This window comes from Ostrea edulis, chromosome 4 (assembly GCF_947568905.1).
Source record: "Ostrea edulis chromosome 4, xbOstEdul1.1, whole genome shotgun sequence".
NCBI classification, from domain to species: Eukaryota; Metazoa; Mollusca; class Bivalvia; order Ostreida; family Ostreidae; genus Ostrea; species Ostrea edulis.
Genome location: NC_079167.1, coordinates 12,009,988 through 12,030,903, shown reverse-complemented (window position 1 = coordinate 12,030,903; position 20,916 = coordinate 12,009,988). Strand labels below are relative to the sequence as shown.

The following is a 20,916-nucleotide window of genomic DNA, read 5'->3' as shown; positions in this document are numbered from 1 at the left end:
ATGGCCTTATCAATCTCACCATCTTCAATGCTTTGTAATGAAGTATATCGACTTTTGATATTCTGAAACGTTATTTTGTCATCTATCAGAACTGTGAAAAATTATGTCACTTTTCCTGAAAGAAAATCGCGCTTCTTCACATAAAGGTATCCTGTGGCAGTTCAATTATAATGGAAAATATGAAGGAAATCCGTGTAGGAAAGTCACCTGATGTGCAATGAGTGTGTGATTAATTGTTATATTTCTTTGTTGAATTTGAGAATTTTTCTCTGCTATTGGAACGCCACTACACGTGAAGGTGAGAGCAAAGTCCTACGGGTTTTGAACTATGCACGACATCCAATGCATTAGTCATGAGGGTTCTTTGTAGTACCCACGCATACTGTGGCTCAGGACCTACATTTATAAGGTTACATCCGGAAGGCCAGTGACTCTTGTTTTCCCAAGCCCTAATTTCAGGACAATTACTACCTATCAAGATAAAGATTTGAACCTGGGACATTCCAGTTGCCAAACTAACGTCCTAACATCTAGACCACCACAATCGAATAAACAGCTGTATACATGTATACAAAAAACGAATAACAAATAGTGACCAATCTCATAAATAATACAAAATTAAGATTAGGGCAAAGACGGACTCCTGGACACACCAAAAGTGAGATCAGTTGTAAGCATCACCTGTTCTCAACCACCGTGAGTCTTCTACCTTGATCAAATAAACGGAGCAATCCGTAGTCAAGATCAGTAAATAAAGAACGGCTTAACAATTAGAATGGTATTCGACAGGCTGTATTTGCAAATAAGATCATTATCATAACGACCATAGAATGTATGAAATATTGACTTCAAACAAGTCTGTTGAATCTCCCCTAACATCATAAACAAGCGCCCTAAACACCAGTCCATTAGCGAAGTCAAAAATATAATGATGAATTTTATTAACTTCTTCACCTTACAGTATGTTATAGAACAATAAAGCATAACAATCGAAAAGAAAATGAATCAATGCTTTACCAACAGAATACCCTATTGTAACAATATTGAGCTACTTTATTAAGCTTTTGTAAATATTATCAAATTCACATCAGAATTGGTTGCTGTATAATATCTACAACATAACTCAAGATTCAAACGAGGTGTGTTGAAGACAAAAAAGTGAGAGAGAAAAAAACAAAAAACTATGGGCATATTCATTTAAATTTTTTTTTGGCTTTGCAAGTATATGGGAAACAGCTAGACTTGAACACGTTTGTATGTACAATTGAAAACGTTCGTCTGAATTCAGTGAAAGATGATAATTACATTCTCTAAATAAGATTATCATTAATAAATGTAGAATAGAGGCTCCGTCATCAAAAGGTATCAACCAGGACCCATTTGTTCAAAACATTGGTTACGTTTAACTGACAGTTAACGTCTAGTTCTCACTATATGAATTTAAGAGTTAATGACAAACTGTTAGTTAATGTTAACTAACCTTCGTGTAACTGGGTCCTGAATATAACAAGTTAAAATTGATACAACTTCTCACAACACTGATTGATGGATGTTAGATAGATGTAGATATAAATGTTTACTTTATTTACTGGATTGTCTTCCGAATTTAACTGTCATTGTCATCGAAGTTTGTCGTGACACTGGTATGTCACCATATTTAAATCGTGAAGATCTTAAACAACAGAAGCATTTCTTATAGAATGCTCGAAAGGCATTTTTAAATTTTCTGTTCATCCAAAAGTAAACAAATGGATTGTAACATGAATGGCTGGCGGACACCACTTCACAGGCGATCCAAATATACCGGAAATTTTTCACATTGACAAATATGTCTGGATTTTCATCTGTCGCTAGTTGGAGGGCATGGAGTGGAAGCCAACAGACAGCGTACAGAAGAACCACGACAATCATCATTTTCACCATCTGTAAAAACAAGAAAATGAAAATGTCTCACAAATTCGTTTCTTTTCATTTATCGATAGCACTAAATTAAGAAACAGTTGGGTTTTTTTTGGGGGGGGGGGGTTCTCATAAACGAAGAAGTGTCAAACAAATATTTTATATTTAACAATGTCGGCCATGATATCCACATCATAAACTCCCCATGGCTTTATCCTTTCTTTTTTAATTGTGCTGCTTTGCTTTAAAATATTCTCGAGACATCGCATGCAAGGAAACTTGTCAAATAAATTCTGAGAATTTTCAGATCAATGATGGATTTTCATGATTAAGTGTCTGTAAGCAGGCAGATGCATAACAGAAATGGAATGCATCTTAATACTGTTAGCAACATTGACGTTTAAAAGTATAGAGGAAATAACAGACACACAGTATAGGCTTATATTTGATATACGAAACGAGATTTTTTTTTTTTCGATTTCCTGATCAAGATATAAGGCCCACGGCGGGTGTGACCGGTCGATAGGGGATTCTTACTCCTCCTAGGCACCTGGTGTCCATATTTGCCCAACTCTCTATTTTGTATTGCTTATAGGAGTTATGAGACTGATCACTGTTCGTTATCTTCATCTCTCCACTTATTGCATTGATGGATCCAGGATTTCAAAATAAAATGTCGCGTTTAAGGTTTCAGCTTATCGCTATATTGAAATTCTAAAAACCTTTAAAACTCTTTTTGATATAAGCCCCACGGCGGGTGTGACCGGTCGATAGGGGATTCTTACTCCTCCTATGCACCTGGTGTCCATATTTGTCCAACCCTCTATTTTGTGTTGCTTATAGGAGTTATGAGATTGATCACTGTTCGTTATCTTCACCTCTCCACTTATTGCATTGATGGAATAAAACGTCACGTTTAAGGTTTCGGCTTATCGCTATATTGAAATTTTAAAAACCTTTAAAACTTTTTTGTATAATATCAAAGCAAGATTTGAATTTAAGGAGAGGGGAGTTGAGTAAACTTGGTGGTCTCGGGTTTAGGAACGCATAAATTCATTAGATTAGATTACGGAAATGCATTGTTTTATGGTGTTCATTCTAAACACACCAGCAAACTTCAGAGGGCACAAAACACAGCTGCAAGATTAATAACACCCTCAAAAATATCCGACCATTTTACTCCTGTTCTAATAGATCTCCACTGGCTCCCAGTTGAATACAGAATTCAATATAAGATACTTCTTCATACTTTCAAATCTCTCAACATCCTATCTTCAGTTTACATAAAGAATATCCTTACAGTTTACAATCCAACACGATCACTAAGATCCGAATCTCTGCATCTTCTCCAGGTACCTCGGACACGTACGAAAACATAATTATGGAGATCGACGTTTGGACAAGGCTACATCGAGTCTCTGGAATTCTCTGCCTTTTAAACTCAGACAATGTACTTCATTGTCTAATTTTAAAGTGGACCTCAAAACACATCTCTTTAGATTAGCTTTTAATTTGTGATTATTTTTATATATTTAGTGCTCTTACATACAGCTCTTACAGTGTTGTTAACAAAAAAAAAACCTAACCTGCTGTTTGTTATTATACCTATGTCCTTTTTATGTATTTTATTATTCCTAAGTGTTGTTTTAAATTGTTTCATATGTTATTAGGGTAATCATATCATATCACTATATATCAATAATAATATTTATGCATTTTAATTCTGACACTGAATATTTTATTCACATGTATGTGCACATCGATTTTATATTATCTTTTCTTTCACATTGGTAAAGCGCTTTAGAGAACTAATGTTGATAGGGCGCTATATAAATCTTTTAATTACAATTACAATTCACCACACTTGCATATACAACTTCTAAAATGACAAAAAAAGGTCTGTCATTTTCGCGACCCAAAGATGTATAATGCGTTAGTTGTCTCAAACACTCTTTACTAGCTAAGACGGGGGTCTACCTAATAAAGCAATGACAAGCACGGACCCCCATCCCCCCACCCCACCCCACTCTCTTGCGTGGAGAAAATATGAAGAAAAGAAGAGGAAAACAATACATCATTCGATCAACTTCTCATAGATCTTAAATTTCAACCTCATTCATTGAGAATTCTAGGGTTTCTGAAAATCTAAATTCAAACCATGCAGATATTTGGCATAATATAAAGGGCGTGGTACATTGTATAATTTCGTTTTACGGAGGACCGGGTTCCCAGAGTGGGATGTCTTGGAGCCCGGACTGATCACTAGATATGAGTATTTCCCTTTTTGTAGAAGAAGCAACTTTCTATGATGTCAAAAAGTCTAGTCTTTAATTTTTCGTGAGGAATGGTCGTGTAAAATGTTGAAAAGTCATACGTTTTGATGTTGTTGATTTGAGAAAAGTTTTGCGATTTCAAATTTACTAAGAGTTCTTTAGAATTTTTTAAAACCAATTTTGTTCTCAATCTGTAATAAAATATCAAACATGGGATGATTCTAAAATAGGACACCGGTTGTAAATGAAAAAAGTTATCTTTTCCCATGCTTGATCGGCAACAATGCAGACAGTTTGGATTATTTTCGTCTATAGAACTCATTAAATGTAATATGAACGGATTGGACTACGTTATACTTGTTTTAGGAAATATTTAACGCCCTTTGAATAGGGAGATTCGATCTGTTTCTTGGAACTAAGGTGATTTCGAGCTTTGTTGACAACCGGTGTCCTATTTTCGAGACATCCCTTGTTAGATATTTATATACTAGATCGAAAACAAAATGGATAATAAGTCCCTCTGGGTACATTGTGAAGCTCAGCAAAACAGTAATTATAAAATGGTTTAAAATATTAATTTATTCATGTAAAAAGATCGGGATAGAGCCCGGGGGCCAAAATTATTGATTTCTGTATTGAAAAACACATAATACATAACATCTTCGATAGCCAATGGTTTACGGAGCGGATTGTAAATCCTTGGCTAGCGAAGACGATTACATAGCGGATATCGAGGTGGTGGGGTAAATATATATTAATCATAAAAGGGGGTGGAGGAGGATCCGGGAACGAAAAGAATTCTTCGTTTTAATATTGTAACGTTATGGAGTCAAATTCGGGGGATTGAGGAGGATATGACAACCCCATCCTTGCTGGGTCCTCTCGTGATAATTTGCTGGATACAAAAACTTCCGGTGGCGGTGTCCCCGAAATAGGGCTTCACTGACACTGAATAAGACACTCTTCCTGCAAACCCTTGATGAAACTTCCGACTTGTGGAACCCATTATAGCTCAGTCGTTACAGCGTTCAATTCGTGACCGTGTTGTGGATTCGAGTTCCATTCGTGTCTTAACCGCATCAAACCCAAGATATGAAAATAGATAGTAACTGCTCCTTCACGAAATGTAGGGGAAGTAGCGGGTGTTTTAGATGAGGCCTTAAAATCCGAGGTCCTGTTTTGCATCAGACACGATAAAACTAATCACCGCTACTGCCCAAAACACGCTGATGAGCTCTGAATTGATACGAGTGAAATATTCTCGAATGGATGCAAAGCAAACATGTACATACAAACCCTCTAGAACCCAAGGACGACGTTTTAATACGCCCGTCAAAGACGGGACGTATATGTTTTATGGTATGGCGTCGTTCGTCTGCGAGTCCCGGACCTTGTAGGCAAAATACGAAATGAACTGTAAGCTCCAGGATCTTATATTTGGTACATATGATCAACATGGTGAAAGGAAGATGCCTAATTGTTTCCAAAGGTCAAGGTCGTAATATCACTAAGTAGTAAAACCTTGTAGACAGGATACAGATCAAACCGTAAGCTCCAGGATTTTACAACTTAGTACATTTGATCCCCATGATGAGAGGAAGGTGCCTTTGTTTCTCAAAGCAAAGGTCGTAATATCACTTAATAGGAAACTTGGTAAGTAGAATACATACCAAACCGCGAGGTCCAGGATCTTGCAACTTGGTACATTTGGTCACCATGATAAGAGGAAGATGCCTATTGTTTATCAAGGTCGTAGTATTACCTTGTATGCAGGATACAGATCGAACCGTAATCCCAGGTTCTTACAGCTTGTTACATCACCATGGAAAGAGGAAGGTGGCTAGTGTTTTTCAAGGTCAAAGGCCAAGGTCGTAGAATCAGAAAACTTTGTAGGTAGAATGGGGCTAGAACTGTAAACCTTGTTACACATACTCCTCATGCAAAGTAGAGGATGCGTTTTGTTCTTCAAGGTCAAAGTCGTAGTATCGCTTAGTAGGAAACCTTGTAGGCAGGATACAGTTAGGGCTAGGATCGTCAAACGTGGTACACATACACCTTATGCCACGCGGAGGATGTCTATTGTTACTCAAGGTCAAAGGTCATATCACTTAGTAGAAAAACCTTTTTTTACGGATACAGATATTACCCTGAAATTTTGTTACAACCTCCCACTCAGAGAAATACATAATCCGTTCACACTTCAACTTGATTGGTGCACAGTGATCTACTTTAGGGCTAAAACTAAGTCAAATAGTTTTCTGGGAAAAATTTCATCATGGATACAGATATTGCAGTGTAGGTCTAACGAGCTTATGTTGTACCGTTGGTGATACTTTTGTTTGAACCCGTGATACAATCCCTGTAACAATGAAAAAGTTATTATAAACAAAAAGTAAGCATTCCCTGTTGACCGTTTAAACCCACCCTGAATTCTATGAACAAAGTAATCCGTAGTCAAAATTAGTATGTAAAGAAAGGCCTACCAATTTGGTTTGAAACACGTTAGAATAATTTTGGTTTCCAAATCTGTTCCTAGCTTAAACGCCCAGAAATTCTAATCGAGTAAATTTCACTTTATGAATTATCTCATGCCGTCCTCAAGCATTCTAGTGTATGTTATACATTGTACAATGCATGTTTGAGGCAGTTTTAATTCACACACAATCATAGGCGTAGCTTGGGCTCGAATATTACCGAGGCAGGGGCAGAAGCTATCGACATTTTAACAACGTAAAAGATGGGTTTTTTTTTTTTTACCGAGGCAGCTGCCTCGGTTGCCTCAATGGAAGCTACGCCACTGACAATACAAATTGATTTCAACGTTACCTTAACTCTTATGAACATATTGCATCACATTATTTATAATCATTTTGAATTTTCGGCATTTGTATGAGATTCCTCTGATGTTTCAACATTGAAAGTCCAAATATAATGTGCTCAGTCCAAAAAAAAAAATTATTTTCGGGATATTACAATTTGTTAAAAAATCAATATATGCATCCAGGGGTGCATGAGCCGAGTTGCATGGGATACATTGTAAAGTCAGGAATGATATGGCATATTTATAATTGTGAAGAACTAATTTCAGTTTAAACTTTTCGAGTTACTGTCCTGAAACCATATTTGTCTGAAGTTTCCAATCTATTTTCGGTCACTGTGACCTTGACCGTTGACCTTTTTTCTCCAAAATCAATAGGGTCCTTGCTTTGCTGGTATCCAACAATATATCCAAGTTTCATTTGATTCAAATTTTAAAAAAATTGAATTATCCTCCGGAAACCAAAATGTTTTGGAATTTTAAATCTATTTTTGGTCACTGTGACCCTGTCCTTTGACCTATTTTTTCCAAAATCAATAGGTCTTCCTTACCTGGTACATAATAATATCTTTAAGAATCATTTGATTCGGATTTAAACTTTCTGAGTTATCATCCGGAAACCAACTATTTCTGAAATTTTCATTCTATATTCGGTCACTGTGACCTCGACCTTTTTTCTCCAAAATCAATAGGGGTCTTCCTTACCTGGTACCCAACAATATATCAAAGTTTCATTTGATTAGATTGTAAACTTTTTGAGTTATCATCCGGAAACCAATTGTTGACGCCCGCCCGTTGCAACTCGGGCTAAAAATAAAAATTGATTTGTTTGATGTACTCCGACCGACCCGTCAAAATCGCCCCGACCCGATAATTTTGTTCGGTTCCTTGAAGTTTCTATTTTTTTTATTCCGGGAAAATATAGATCGTTCGCATTTATTTTACACTTTGGTTTCGTATGCAAGGTGAAGATAACGAACAGTGATCAATCTCATAACTCCTACAAGCAATACAAAATAGATAGTTGGGCAAACACGGACCCCTGGACACACCAGAGGTGCGATCAGGTGCCTAGGAGGAGTAAGCATCCCCTGTTGACCGGTCACACCCGCCGTGAGCCCCATATCCTGATCAGGTAAACGGAGTTATCCGCAGTCAAAATCAGTGTGCCAAGAACGGCTAAACAATCGGTATGAAACACGTCAGACAGCATTTGACCCAATGCGAGGTTGTATTGACGATCTAGATCGTTATAACGACCATAGAATTTGCGAAATGCTGACTTCAATCGAGACTGTTGAAATCCCTGTACCATCAACTTGTTTGTCAATAGCTTACCTCGATTTAAAAACTGACTATACCCAGAACATAAATCATTTCACCAAAACGCTTTAAAGATTCACAATATCCATACAATGTTGCAAACACCTAAACTACATCGATGTCAGATGTTCATTAGAGCATGGCGGGAATTGTCAGAAAATGGGAGAAGCAACACTATGTTTTTCCGTCTTTACAACCGAGAGGGTGCTAGTAAAAATACTATAAAACGTGTCTGTAAACGCTCTTGGGACAGTCAACGATTTCACCGTTGGATATACGGACACTATTGATACTGCGTGTCAATTTAACAATAAACTTAGTATGTATTCCTGAAAATAAATACAGATGCCAAGTGTCGCCAAAAGACTTCGACTGAAGAAAGGAATGCATTCACAGTTTTGATGCCTTCATCAGTGACAAACACGAAATGTCCTCTGAAAATATCAGAAGACGGTGCTAGATTTACACGTAAGTCAGAAATATTATGTATATGTAAGTAATAGATAAAATGTACTAGACAGATTCTTCGCTAAAATCAGATACGTATAAAATATGCAGTATGCCTTGTAACTTTAATGCCTGTCACTGTCAGACAAAGAAAATAGATGCAGTTTAACCCCTTCTCTACCGTACCGGTCAATTTGACCGGTGGCGCGTAAAAACGGGACAGCGCAAAAGGAGTGCCTCTAAATCTTTCAAACTACGGTCATAAGATATATGATCTATATATCATATTTTTGGAAATTTTCTCTATTTTTTAACTATGTAAAAATCAGTTAAGTAAATAAAGCTATTAAATTAATAAAAGCATTTAAAGCGAAAGATGGCTTCGTCTAAATATGAAGCAACGCTTTGTCGCAAGGCCATTTTCTCCCTCGATACGATTTTTTTAATCTCCCGTATGAATGTACTATTTTTTATATTTTTGAAAAGCATATATTCCCTGCTTTCAGAACATATAAAAATTATTTCTAATACCTGGCAAAGTTATAAGAAAATAGCTATTTTTTGCACATGTACGCTTTCTTACAATTTTATTTCTCAATGTATAAACAGATCGGCGTTTTACCAATATTCATATATGGAAATAGGGAAAAGTAAATACAGCCTGTAAAAGTACAGGAAATTGTCTTTTTGATGGGCCCTTATTCGTGTTGTAATTCTTGTTAGTTTTTATATTACGATAAAATGAAATTGGGACATGCTGCGCGGTTTTCTTTAAAATTAGCGATAAAACGTCGGTGCTGAAAGCGATCGACGCGAATCGCACAATAAAGTTGTGAAAACTATTTGTATTGTCCTCTGTTGGTAATATGAATACTTTTTGATACACTAAAACAATATACATATATGTATGAAATAATCAGCCAGGTATTATCTGCTTTTTTCAACAACAAAAAAGAAGTATGAAAACCATTATTGGTAAATAACAGTTACACCACCTACTTGTATTGTAACTTCATAAAACACCTAATGAAAATGTTACATCGGTAGAGTAGTGAATAAAAAAAAATACTTCAAATTCAGATATAAACGTTATGTAATATTTATTCGGTATAGAAATAATTTTTTTTGCCAAACAAAGAAAACAAAAAGACCAGTCTCTGCATATTGTATATATAATACTTTTCCCCCCGTGATCCCGATCGCGGCCGCGGGGTTTTCTGAAAGTGTCCACGGGCAACACACGTGTTTCCGTTTCAACGAAAACAACAACACAACAAACGCTTGTATTGTATTTTACATCTTGAAAACGACCTGATGTCAGATGAAGAAGTCTGAAGATACCTTGGATATTCTGTTGCAGGATGACCCAAACGATCATGCATTCAGTATAAACATGTAAGTTGATGTAGCCACATTGGCCGACTAGTAGAAAAAAACGTTCGCGGTTATGTCATGTTATGAAAAATGCACGATTAATATATTAACCGCGATATGATGCCATAATTTGTCGTTTCATGAAAGAAAATATTTATATTTTATGATATCTAAACCAAGTGTATAACACCCAATTGTTTATTAAGAGCTGAACATATCTGACATCAATTAATCTGTCCTGGCCCGGCATTAATCAGTCTGACCCCCCCCCCCCCCCCCCCCTTTGGTATCTCCTCACCTGACGCGCGAGTGTAAGAAGAGGGTGGATTTAGTGTACGATGAGAAAAGGGTGGGATGGTTTTAATCAGACTGGGCATTCATGACCATTGGTGCGGAGGCTATTTTCCAAGATTTTCTACGTTTATAAAATTTTTTATCTTCTATGAAAAGAAAACACAATCTGTTAGGAAAGCATATATTGCATTATTGTATTATCGTAATAATATAATTTATTACCGTAATTTGAGGTTTTTCTTCATATTGTAACAGAAATAAAAACAAAATGTGTGTTTGGGACAAAAGGTGTGTGCGTGGGGGGTGGGGTTGTTAACATCAATCAAAATCTGGTTATGACAGGCTATTGAAAAAGCATTTAATTATATGATCCATACATGCTGGTGTGCTATGAGCTGATGGGCATGTGCCCATTTCTTGCTTAGCTTTTCTCTAATTTCGACTAAATCCACACCCCATCAGAGTACCATGCCAGGGGATTTAGACACTGTGTACAATGAAGAACCAATTCAATTCTACTTTAAATCTGGGGCCATTCAATTTCCCTCAGAGGCACAATATTTTCGCTGGACACTGTATATTTTAACCTGAATTTCTTCAGTATTTGCTCCCATGTATATGTTGGGCATAATGCTAACACCTCCTTGATGTATAGTGGGTTTTTTTTCAATACGCACTCTGCTACACTCGCAAAGTATAATGAAATATTCCATTCATTTGATTTCTAACATATGTATGTAAAACTTTTACGGTACCAATTTTGATGCACCAGATGCGCATTTCGACAAATAATGTCTCTACAGTGATGCTCAACCGAAATCTTTGAAATCCGATATAACTATGTATGTAATCCCTTACCAAATAGCACTTCAAATATAGGACATCTCTATCTCTAAATAAATATGATCAGTACTTTCGTGCGAAACTGTCTCTTACCATCATGAAGCTTATATTCTGTTTTAAAACAAAAACCAATAATTTTTAATTGTATTTTTTCATCTTTAAAAAGGTTATTGACATCCCAATATTTAGTGGGAAGCTTCCAGGTATCTTCCACTAGTGACAGTCTACTGGCAAATCCAGACATGCATTGGAAGCATGTTGATGTGGAGGACACAGGGGCACCTGATCCAAGAACTGTGGCATTTCATTCGGAGTGACAACCTGGCATGCAGTTGGTATGACTCTTTGAGGTTGAATATAGGGTTAAATCCGTATGCATTTAGTTAACATTCAAATGAATCCAGATAATACATTCACAAATGGAATCATGGCATTATGGTACACTGATATGCGTGTACAATTTTACTGTTTATCGTTGCATTACTAGATATAACATGCATACAAAAAGAAACAAAACACGGAAAATCATTATTCTGTTTCTAATTATAAGGTATGCTAAGTGTTTTAAATGCTGACAAATAAGGTATGATGGCCAATACTGATCTTATTTGCATTTTTATTTTCAGATATGGGACCTGATTATTCAGAGAATTGCAGATTTTATGAAGCTGTTTTTGACAGAAGATTTGGTTTTCTCCATCTGTGTTGCCACCAACCATTATGCTGTGATGGTCATATCTAGGGGGAAGGATTGTCATATGCTTCCCAAGGAAGTTCGAAGCCTCTCACTGAAGAGGAACTGTACAGGTATTACTAGTTTTAAAGTACCGATATTGTGACAGTGATTTCCAGTTTAAAACGTATAATAAAATGCATTTTATAAGATTACCTTTACCAAAATTAATCTGGCTGTGCATCTAACACATTTATTAAATGTGTATTACAATTACCCCAGATAAAATTTTACAAGTAATTAAACGCATAATTTTCAGAGGGCCTTGATTATAGAAAACATTTACAGAGCCAATTGAGGAGAATACATCAGTATATTGGGGCTAAGTATAAACAATCTTTCTTTTTTTCTTCAGATTTTTGGGCATTATCTTATACATGTCTGCTGAGAAGTTCCAGTCGATAGACAGATATTGGACAACGCATGCCCCTATCGGAACAACCTAGTATCAAGAATTATGTCTAGAAATATGTTTTAAGAGGTTGAATATTAGAAGAACAATTTTTATTAAATATAATGCAAGTACATTTAAATTTAGTGATTGAAAGTAAGTACTTGAACATTCGTATACATGTACAATGAACTTGGGGAGGAAAAACGGGCATTATTTTCGCATAGCATTTGATATCATAATGGTGTTGTTGCTTAGCAACCAAATATATTTGAATATTAAAAAATTGATTTTTTTTTTAGATTTTAACAGGAAAGATCTTTGTTTTAATGTTGCAATATTTATACTATTTAGTGGGATACAATGGCAAAACGTCATATTATTAGAAAATGATGAATATGTATATGAAGTACGAAATTTTCATTTTATGACCTTTGACCTTAATTCTCTTCATTATATTTTTTGTTAAAAACCTTTTAAAATGATTAAGATCTAGTCAAGGATTATATTTTTAAAATAATGTGATATTTACTAATCATCATGCAATGTAATTATGTTTGAATTGTGTCGAATGGATGTAGAAAGGCAAATTATGGTCAAAATTACACCATGAGTGTTGTTACTTAGCAACCAAAAATATTTGTTTGTCAATAAAATTGATTAATTTGATTGTGATGTTTTTGTAGTATTTTAAAAGACATATCAGCTCATACATTTAAAATTTCCTATTTTTGACTCGAATCCAGTGAGAGGGGTCATAATATATATATTCCAGAGAAAAAAGATTGCAAAAATGTGCACTTAAATGACCTTTGACCCCGTAGAACTCTTTGGGGTCATGGGATAGCATGACAAACTTTATGAAAAAAATGTTCCCTGTCCAATTCGTAACAAAATTATATATCACATGCCTACCTAAAATCGTGATACATGCAGATGTAACTCGATTTAAAAATATTGTCATTTAGTCTTTAAAAACCTCTAAAATGTGCTGGTAGAGAAAGGGTTAATCTTTAGGAATTTGTCATAAATATTTATGCAATAGTATGAAAATGTATCTTGTATTGTGTTTCAGAAAAAGACCGTTTACATAAGTTGAGAGGATGATGAGTGTTGAACATGCATATTTTCCTTCTACAATGGACAGTTCTACAATCACCAAACATGTCGCAGTAATTACAGACACGCTTTGGTATTTGGATGGCTCCACTGAAAAGATACAGTTGAGAGCAAAGTCAAGTCCTGATTTGGTTTCCCCTCTACCCACATGGTAATAAAACTGTAATATATACTGTGTGTACTAATAAAACAATTAATATATTAAAAACGCCTGTATGTTCTTACTATTGACTTTTATTTATTAGGTGTACAACATGATTTTGTTTTCTTAAATACGTTAAATATCTATGTTTGATTGTTGTTTAATAATCCTCATATTTCGATCTTTAACAGTTTTGAAAACTTTACTGGGTATAATGACTGGAAAGGAAAAAGAAAAGCTGCACCAAAGTTACAGTCTACACGACTTAAAGCTCACAGTTCAGCAATATTTCGTCTAACATCAAGACCCTTTACTGCTTCTTGGAATGAATTCAGGGGGAAATTAGAACTGATGGCTTTATCTTTAGATTCTTCTGCTAAGTTTCTCGAGAAAGAAAATATTCAAATGAAGCAGCGTCACTCCTTACCACATCCTGTACGGCAAGTCAGTGAACATGTTTCAGTACAGTATTTTTCAACAGATATCAACAAACCTGTTGAGAAAAATATGACATTCTCAATACAATAATGTCCAATATGCAAGAGTATGAACCTCTGTATTTTGATGAAGATGTACACATCTCAACAGCTTTCAAATACACAGCTGACAGGCAGCGGTTTTTTTTTTAAAGAAATACGACTAGATTTCTCAGTAGATTTATTACACTTTGACCCAGGAAGCGGGGTAGGAGCAACATTTTGGAAAGTCCCAGAAGATCGTTCACCAGTTGAGATGATGACCAGTGCTACCAAAATGTTTAAGTCACTAGAGAATAGGATACCAGAATATCACACACGATTCATGCGTCAAAGTTTATCAAAACGATACTCTACATTATGTGATATTCCAAAACATATCTTTAGATCCATATATGCAGAACTTGCACCAGATGCTTCATCAGATCAAAGCCCATCAATGGATGATCGTGTACGACAGGCTTTGTTTAGTAATGATCCTGAAATGATTACTGATTTAAGACATTTAAACAAAGGAAGGCCAAATGATACATTTAATGTTTTCTATGAACAGCTAGAAAAAGTAGTGGATGAAATGACAGCAGCTGATGAACGTAGGCATAACGTGGCACATTTTAGTAAATTTATTTCAATTCCAGACTTGATCAATCAAGTGACTAGTAAGTGCCTAGAAGGTACACCCATTCCAAGTGAGAGCTCTGTGCTTTTTGCATTTGTTCCTAAAAATTCTCACACAAGAACTGCAAAACTCTACAAAGGCAGAATAAACCTGCAACATAAAGTTCAAACAAGACAGTTGCGAGTTTTGCATATAGATAAACATTACTGTGCTGCCGTATTCAAATATATGAAAGGTTATGCTGTTAAATATCATGGCATGGCAGCCATGGTTTGCCTGGATGATAAGTCAAAAGTGGACTTTGGAGAACCAGGCCTAGCCATTTCATCAGGAGTTCGTGGGAAGAAGTCTATTGTAGCAACAGGAAGTATTCTCTCTGCTTTAGATCATGATGTCCAACAAAAGGGATCTTTGACACCCTCTGTATGCTTGCTTGTAGACATCCCAGAGAAAGTGGAGGACACATTTTACAAAGGTCAAGTGTTTGTCACCTTAAAAGATTCTATATTTCAACCACGTTCTCCATGGCGACATGCCACAGAGCTAATAGAAATTCTCAAGAAAGGCAACACAAATGATGGGATTTTAGCTGTTCCTCCAATTTTGCTTATATATTCTGATGGTGGACCAGATCATAGACTCACATTTGAGTCTGTCAAATTGTCCTGTTCAAGCACCTTGATCTTGATGTATTGGTTGCAGCTAGAACAGCACCTGGTCATAGTTGGGCTAACCCTGCAGAACGAGTCATGAGTTTACTAAACCTGGCTTACCAAAATGTTGCCTTATATCGAAAAGAAGTGAACAGTAACCTTGAACAGATCATTAAAAGTGCCAATTCAATGTCAAGTATCAGAAAACTATCTAAAAGCACAGAGTCTTAAAGAAGAGTGGGTTAAGTCTTTAGAAGATATAGTCACTTTATTAAATGCAAGGACAGAAAGAGTAGCGCTCAAGGGGAAACGTTTTCAATGTGAAAAACCAGCATCAGATGAAAATGTTCAGAAAGTCGAAAATGACATCACAACACTGATTCACCCAGAAATTACAAAAGGAAAGTACACCAAAAGTGATCTTTACAAGCTTGATGGGTATAAGGAGTTCATGGACAGACATTGTATTGAACATCACTATATTTTCCAGGTATGATATTTACATGTTCCATTTCCTTTATTAATAAATTTAATTTCTTTTTTTTTTATACAAATAATACATGTAATAGACAATTGATATTTTTTTCTGATAATGTGTCCTGTATTTTTTTTTTTTTTTCTTTTTTTTTTTTTTTTTTTTTTTTTGCTGAACCTAGTCACGATATGTGTCAATAATAACAATTTGATTTATTGTAGATTCGAAAATGTTCCTTGTTGAACTGCTGCACTCAGATCAGGAATGAAACAAGTGAACTGCCTCCACCACTGCCTGATCCGTTGATTGACCATTTGAACCCTGGACATTACAGAAAATTCTTGGATGTCTTTGGACAAGATACAACAGAATGCGACAGACCATCCTCTAAAATCATCAGCACATCACAACTATCACAGGAGTTACAGGTACTTTTAGAAATGGATACAACAAATGACATAAGTTTCCGTTGTCATATTATCGGGAAAATGAATTAAAACAAGACTTGTCTGCCATTGGGAATGTATTATACCATGAATTAATCCCTGTGTACTTATTTAATATTGAACTCATTTCACATCAATAATCCATATTTATTTATAATACATCTAATAATAAATAGTTTGAATTTTTTTTTCTCTATTCAAAGGGATGTAAAAATAGTTTCTTGCTTGGTCAGCATGTAAGAAAGATTGTCCACTGCTGCGAATGCAGAAAACCTAGGTGTATTTATAGTAAAAAGGGCTTAACCTCCAGAGAGGAAAGAGGATTCCGGAGACTGTTAAAAAAAGTATGACTATACATGTGGATCCTTCATAACACCTGATGGTAAGAATTGTTTTATTTCTTGCAGATAATTGTTTCTCTCTCAAATCTGAATACACTGTACTTGTTCTCAAAGTATACATTCTTTGCAGGTGATCCTCTACAGGGTACACTCTTTGTAAAGCTGCAGCTCTCCTGCTCAAGTCCTATAGAACTGTCGTACTACTCTACAACCGCAAATGTTGAAAGGAAAGACATTTGCTGTCATTGTGCGTCAGAGGGAGCAGAACGAGACAAAAATGCAACCCCGCAGTACCGCACTGTGCTCCCTATATGCACTCAGTGTAAATCATCTGGGAAGGAAATTGTTAAGAGACTTTTTAAAAAGTGAATCTGACAGAATATTAGACTTGCCATTCATGAAAATTCTTTGATATTCTTCAAGTTTTTTTTAAGAATAACTCTGCCAGACTTGAAAACCATTAAACAAAATAAATGCTTTAAACTCTATATTAATAAACATTAATTCTGTCTTGTTGTTATGTGTTTATTAATGAAAATATCATAAATTTGTTAATCTGATTTTTATGACTTGAATTAATGTGTTACACCACTTCAAAAAAAAAAAAACTACCTCCCTACCTACCCACCTTGAAAAATGTGAGTCGGAGTACATCAAACAAAAAAATTTTTAATGATGGCCTCGGCTAAAAATGGGGACTCAATAATAATGTAAAACGTGTCCACCTCAAAAGAGACGTGTCTCTTTTACTGTTACAGTATCAAAATATCAATTACATAGATGAACCATGTTTAATTCAGTACTAAGTTCTGAAATTAAGGGGCAAGGTCATTTAAAGTTCACTGTTTGATAAAAACTAAATTCACAGTTTTCACCAAGTGAAATGTGTTCAGTGTATAACGACCATATTTCATATCGAGTAAATGCATGGTGGGATTTTTGCAACCATGGTATCATTTTGAAGGGTTTTATCAAACAAGAGATGTTTATCAAACACATATGACCCCCGCCCCCCATGGTGCAAAATTGAAAAGGGTTATACACACCCATAATTTAATTGATAGGAGCATCATCAATTCAAAATACTGAGCAGACAATATATTCCTATGTCAAGATTGGTTTGACCATGTGACCTAAAGATCACTAGGGGTCATCTGCTTCTTATGCTGTACCACGTTCCGTGTCAATCAAGCAAATAATTCTTAAAATATAGGAGACAATACATTATTATGTCAAGTTTAACCTTTGACCATGTGGCCCTCAAAATCAATAGGGGTCATCTTCTCCTAAACATGTACCAGTGTACCAAGTTTGATGTCCGTCAAGCAAAAGGTTCTCTAAATATTGAGCGGACATTATGTTCCAATGTCCAGTTTGATATTTGACGTCAAAATCAATAGGGGTAATCTTCTGAAGATGTACCAGTGTACCAAATTTTATGTCTGTCAAGCAAAGGGTTCTCAAGATATTGAGCGGACAGTATATTCCAATGTCCAGTTTGACATCCCGTGGGGATCCGGGTTAGAATAGGTTCTCAGAACTCCCTTGCTTGTCGTAAGAGACAACTAAATGGGGCGGTCCTTCGGATGAGACTGCAAAAACCGAGGTCCCGTGTCACAGTAGGTGTGACACGATAAAGATCTCTCCCTGCTCAAGGCCACAAGCGCCGAGCTTAGGCCTAACTTTTGCAGCCCTTCACCGGCAGTGGTGACGTCTCCATGAGTGAAATATTTTCGAGAGGGACGTTAAACAATATTCAATCAATCAATCCAATTTGACCTTAAAATCTACAGGGGTCATCTTCTGAGGATTTATCAGTATACCAAATTTGATGTCTGTCAAGCAAAGGGTTCTCAAGATATTGAGAGGACAGTTTATTATATATATTCCAATGTCCAGTTTGACTCTTGACAATGGACCTCAAAATCAATTAGGGTCACCTTCTCCTGAAGATGTACCAGTGTACCAAGTTTAATGTCTGTCAAGCAAAGGGTTCTCAAGATTTTGAGCGGACAGTATATTCCAATGTCCAGTTTGATCTTCTGACCTGAAAATTAATACGGGTCATCTTGTCCTGAAGATGTACCTGTGTACAAAATTTAGTGTCTGTCAACCAAAGGGTCCCCTAGACATTGAGCGGTCAGTATATTCCTATGTCCCGTTTGACCATGTGACCTCAAAATCAAAAGGGGTAATATTCTTCTTAGGATGTACCAGTGTACCAAGTTTGATGTCTGTCAAGCAAAAGATTCTCCAGATATTGAGCGGACAGTGTCTTCCTACGTCCAAAGTAGAATGACCTTTGGACCTCAAAAACAACAGGGGTCCTCTCTACTCATAACCAACCCACATATGAAATATCATTACGATCAAGTGAATGGTTCTCAAGATATTGAGCGGACATGTGGTCTACCGACAGGTGCAAAGCAATATGCCCCTCTTCTTTGAGGGATGGGGGTGGGGAGGGGCATAATAAAAATAATCCACCATAGGACCTTTCAAATTTTGTTTATTGCTTTTCACCTAGAATTTAACATTAAAGTCTATGGGACGAGCATATTTTATTAAAATATTTTAAAAAGAAATTATATTTTCATATAAATCTCTTGGTAGAAAGTTGCATACACGTCCTCTTTATGAAAGAAAATTACTTACCACACACAATTGTAGAAAATCAGTTTTCTTATTTATACATAGGGCCTATAACTCTTCCAAAGAGTCTTAAGTACAAAAAGGTCAGCTTCTAATCATTTACGAGTCATGGGAATTTTCACCATTATTTAACATTATTATGTGGTTTTCAACAGTCTTTTCCCACTAAATTGTCATCAATGTCTGATGACAGCAACTTACGGGAGTTTTAACTTTTACCCCCTCCCCCCGTAACTTTTAATTTACATTATTAACTGACATCGATCTTTTGATCTCGCCCCCTATCCATTTATACTGAGCTCAATATTCCCTTTATTTGCACGGATTAGGCCTAGTATAAATTTTGTAAATTAATTATAGGACACCAAATGAAATATTGTTAGCTTATCCTTTGCGATCAACCTGGAAAAAAATGTTCCTATTTACAACAGCAATTTCTATTTCTCCCCATAACAAAAACATTTCCTGTTGAATCCCGTGGGGATCCGGGTTAAAATAGGTCCTCAGTACCCCCTTGCTTGTCGTAGGAGGCGACTAAATGGGGCGTTCCTTCGGGTGAGACTGAACGTGGGGATCCGGGTTAGAATAGGTCCTTAGTACCCCCTTGCTTGTCGTAAGAGGCGACTAAATGGGGCGGTCCTTCGGATGAGACCACAAAAACTGAGGTTCCGTGTCACAGCAGATGTGGCACCATAAAGATCCCTCCCTGCTCAATGGAATTGGGCGCTGAGCATAGGCCTAAATTTTGCAGCCCTTCACCGGCAGTGGTGACGTCTTCATGAGTGAAATATTCTCGAGAGGGGCGTTAAACAATATTCAATCAATCAATCACAGCAAGTGTGGCACGATAAAGACCCCCCCCCCCTAATCAATGACCATAAGCGCCGAGCATAGGCCTAAATTTGGCAGCCCTTCACCGGCAGTGGTGACGTCTTCATATGAGTGAAATATTCTTGAGAGGGACGTTAAACAATATTCAAACAATCAATCATTCCCTGTTGAAACTGTCGTCTGTAAACATCATTGTGTCTTTATTTAAAAAAAGGTATATTAGGTCACTTCCCTGCAGACAATCAGCAATAAAGCTTTGCCAAGATACCCACCTACTCTGAGGTTAAGTAATAGGTCGAAAATCCAAATCCAAACGATACATTTGAATTCCACAATCTTTATATCAAAATGTACCGTGAGAATCCGGGTTAGAATAGGTCATCAGTACCTCAAACCCGGGGATCTGGGTTAAAAAAGATCCTCAGTACCCCTTGCTTGTCGTAAGACATGATTAAATGGGGCGGTCCTTCGGATGAGACCGAATCAGCCGAGGTCCCGTGTCACAGCAGGTGTGGCACGTTAAAGAACTCTCCCTGCTGAAAGGCCGTAAGAGCCGAGCATAGGCCTAAATTTTGCAGCCCTTCACTGGCATTGGTAACATCTCCATATAAGTGAAAGATTCTCGAAAGAGACTTTAAACAATACACAATCAATCAATAGATTACATTAAATTATGTACATACATGTGTCACATTTTATGTCCAAACTACTTTCTCAAGTTTTAACCTTGTACAAAAGAGTCAAATGTATATAATTTTATTCCTAAC

At 36.3% G+C, this 20,916-nt stretch overlaps 1 protein-coding gene and 2 long non-coding RNA genes across 5 annotated transcripts in view; 2 read left to right on the top strand and 1 right to left on the bottom strand.

Moving 5' to 3' along the window:
* Positions 1–776: 776 nt before the first annotated feature.
* LOC125670686 (RYamide receptor-like) overlaps positions 777–20,916 on the bottom strand; it is a 54,715-nt gene continuing 34,575 nt past the window's right edge. Inside the window, exon 2 of one of the 3 annotated variants that reach the window (XM_048906017.2) lies at positions 777–1,923. In XM_048906017.2, the coding sequence (XP_048761974.1) occupies positions 1,582–1,923 (342 nt within the window). In that variant the 3' untranslated portion in view covers positions 777–1,581. The remainder of the gene's footprint in view (positions 1,924–20,916) is intronic. The other 2 variants (XM_048906018.2, XR_007368359.2) reach the window with 2 other exon arrangements.
* Positions 9,984–13,065, top strand: LOC125670708 (uncharacterized). Its single transcript, XR_007368372.2, has 4 exons — positions 9,984–10,155; positions 11,438–11,606; positions 11,898–12,078; positions 12,360–13,065. It is a non-coding gene; the product is annotated as an uncharacterized LOC125670708 (long non-coding RNA).
* On the top strand, positions 15,369–19,137 carry LOC125670704 (uncharacterized). Its single transcript, XR_007368368.2, has 3 exons — positions 15,369–15,894; positions 16,101–16,707; positions 16,797–19,137. It is a non-coding gene; the product is annotated as an uncharacterized LOC125670704 (long non-coding RNA).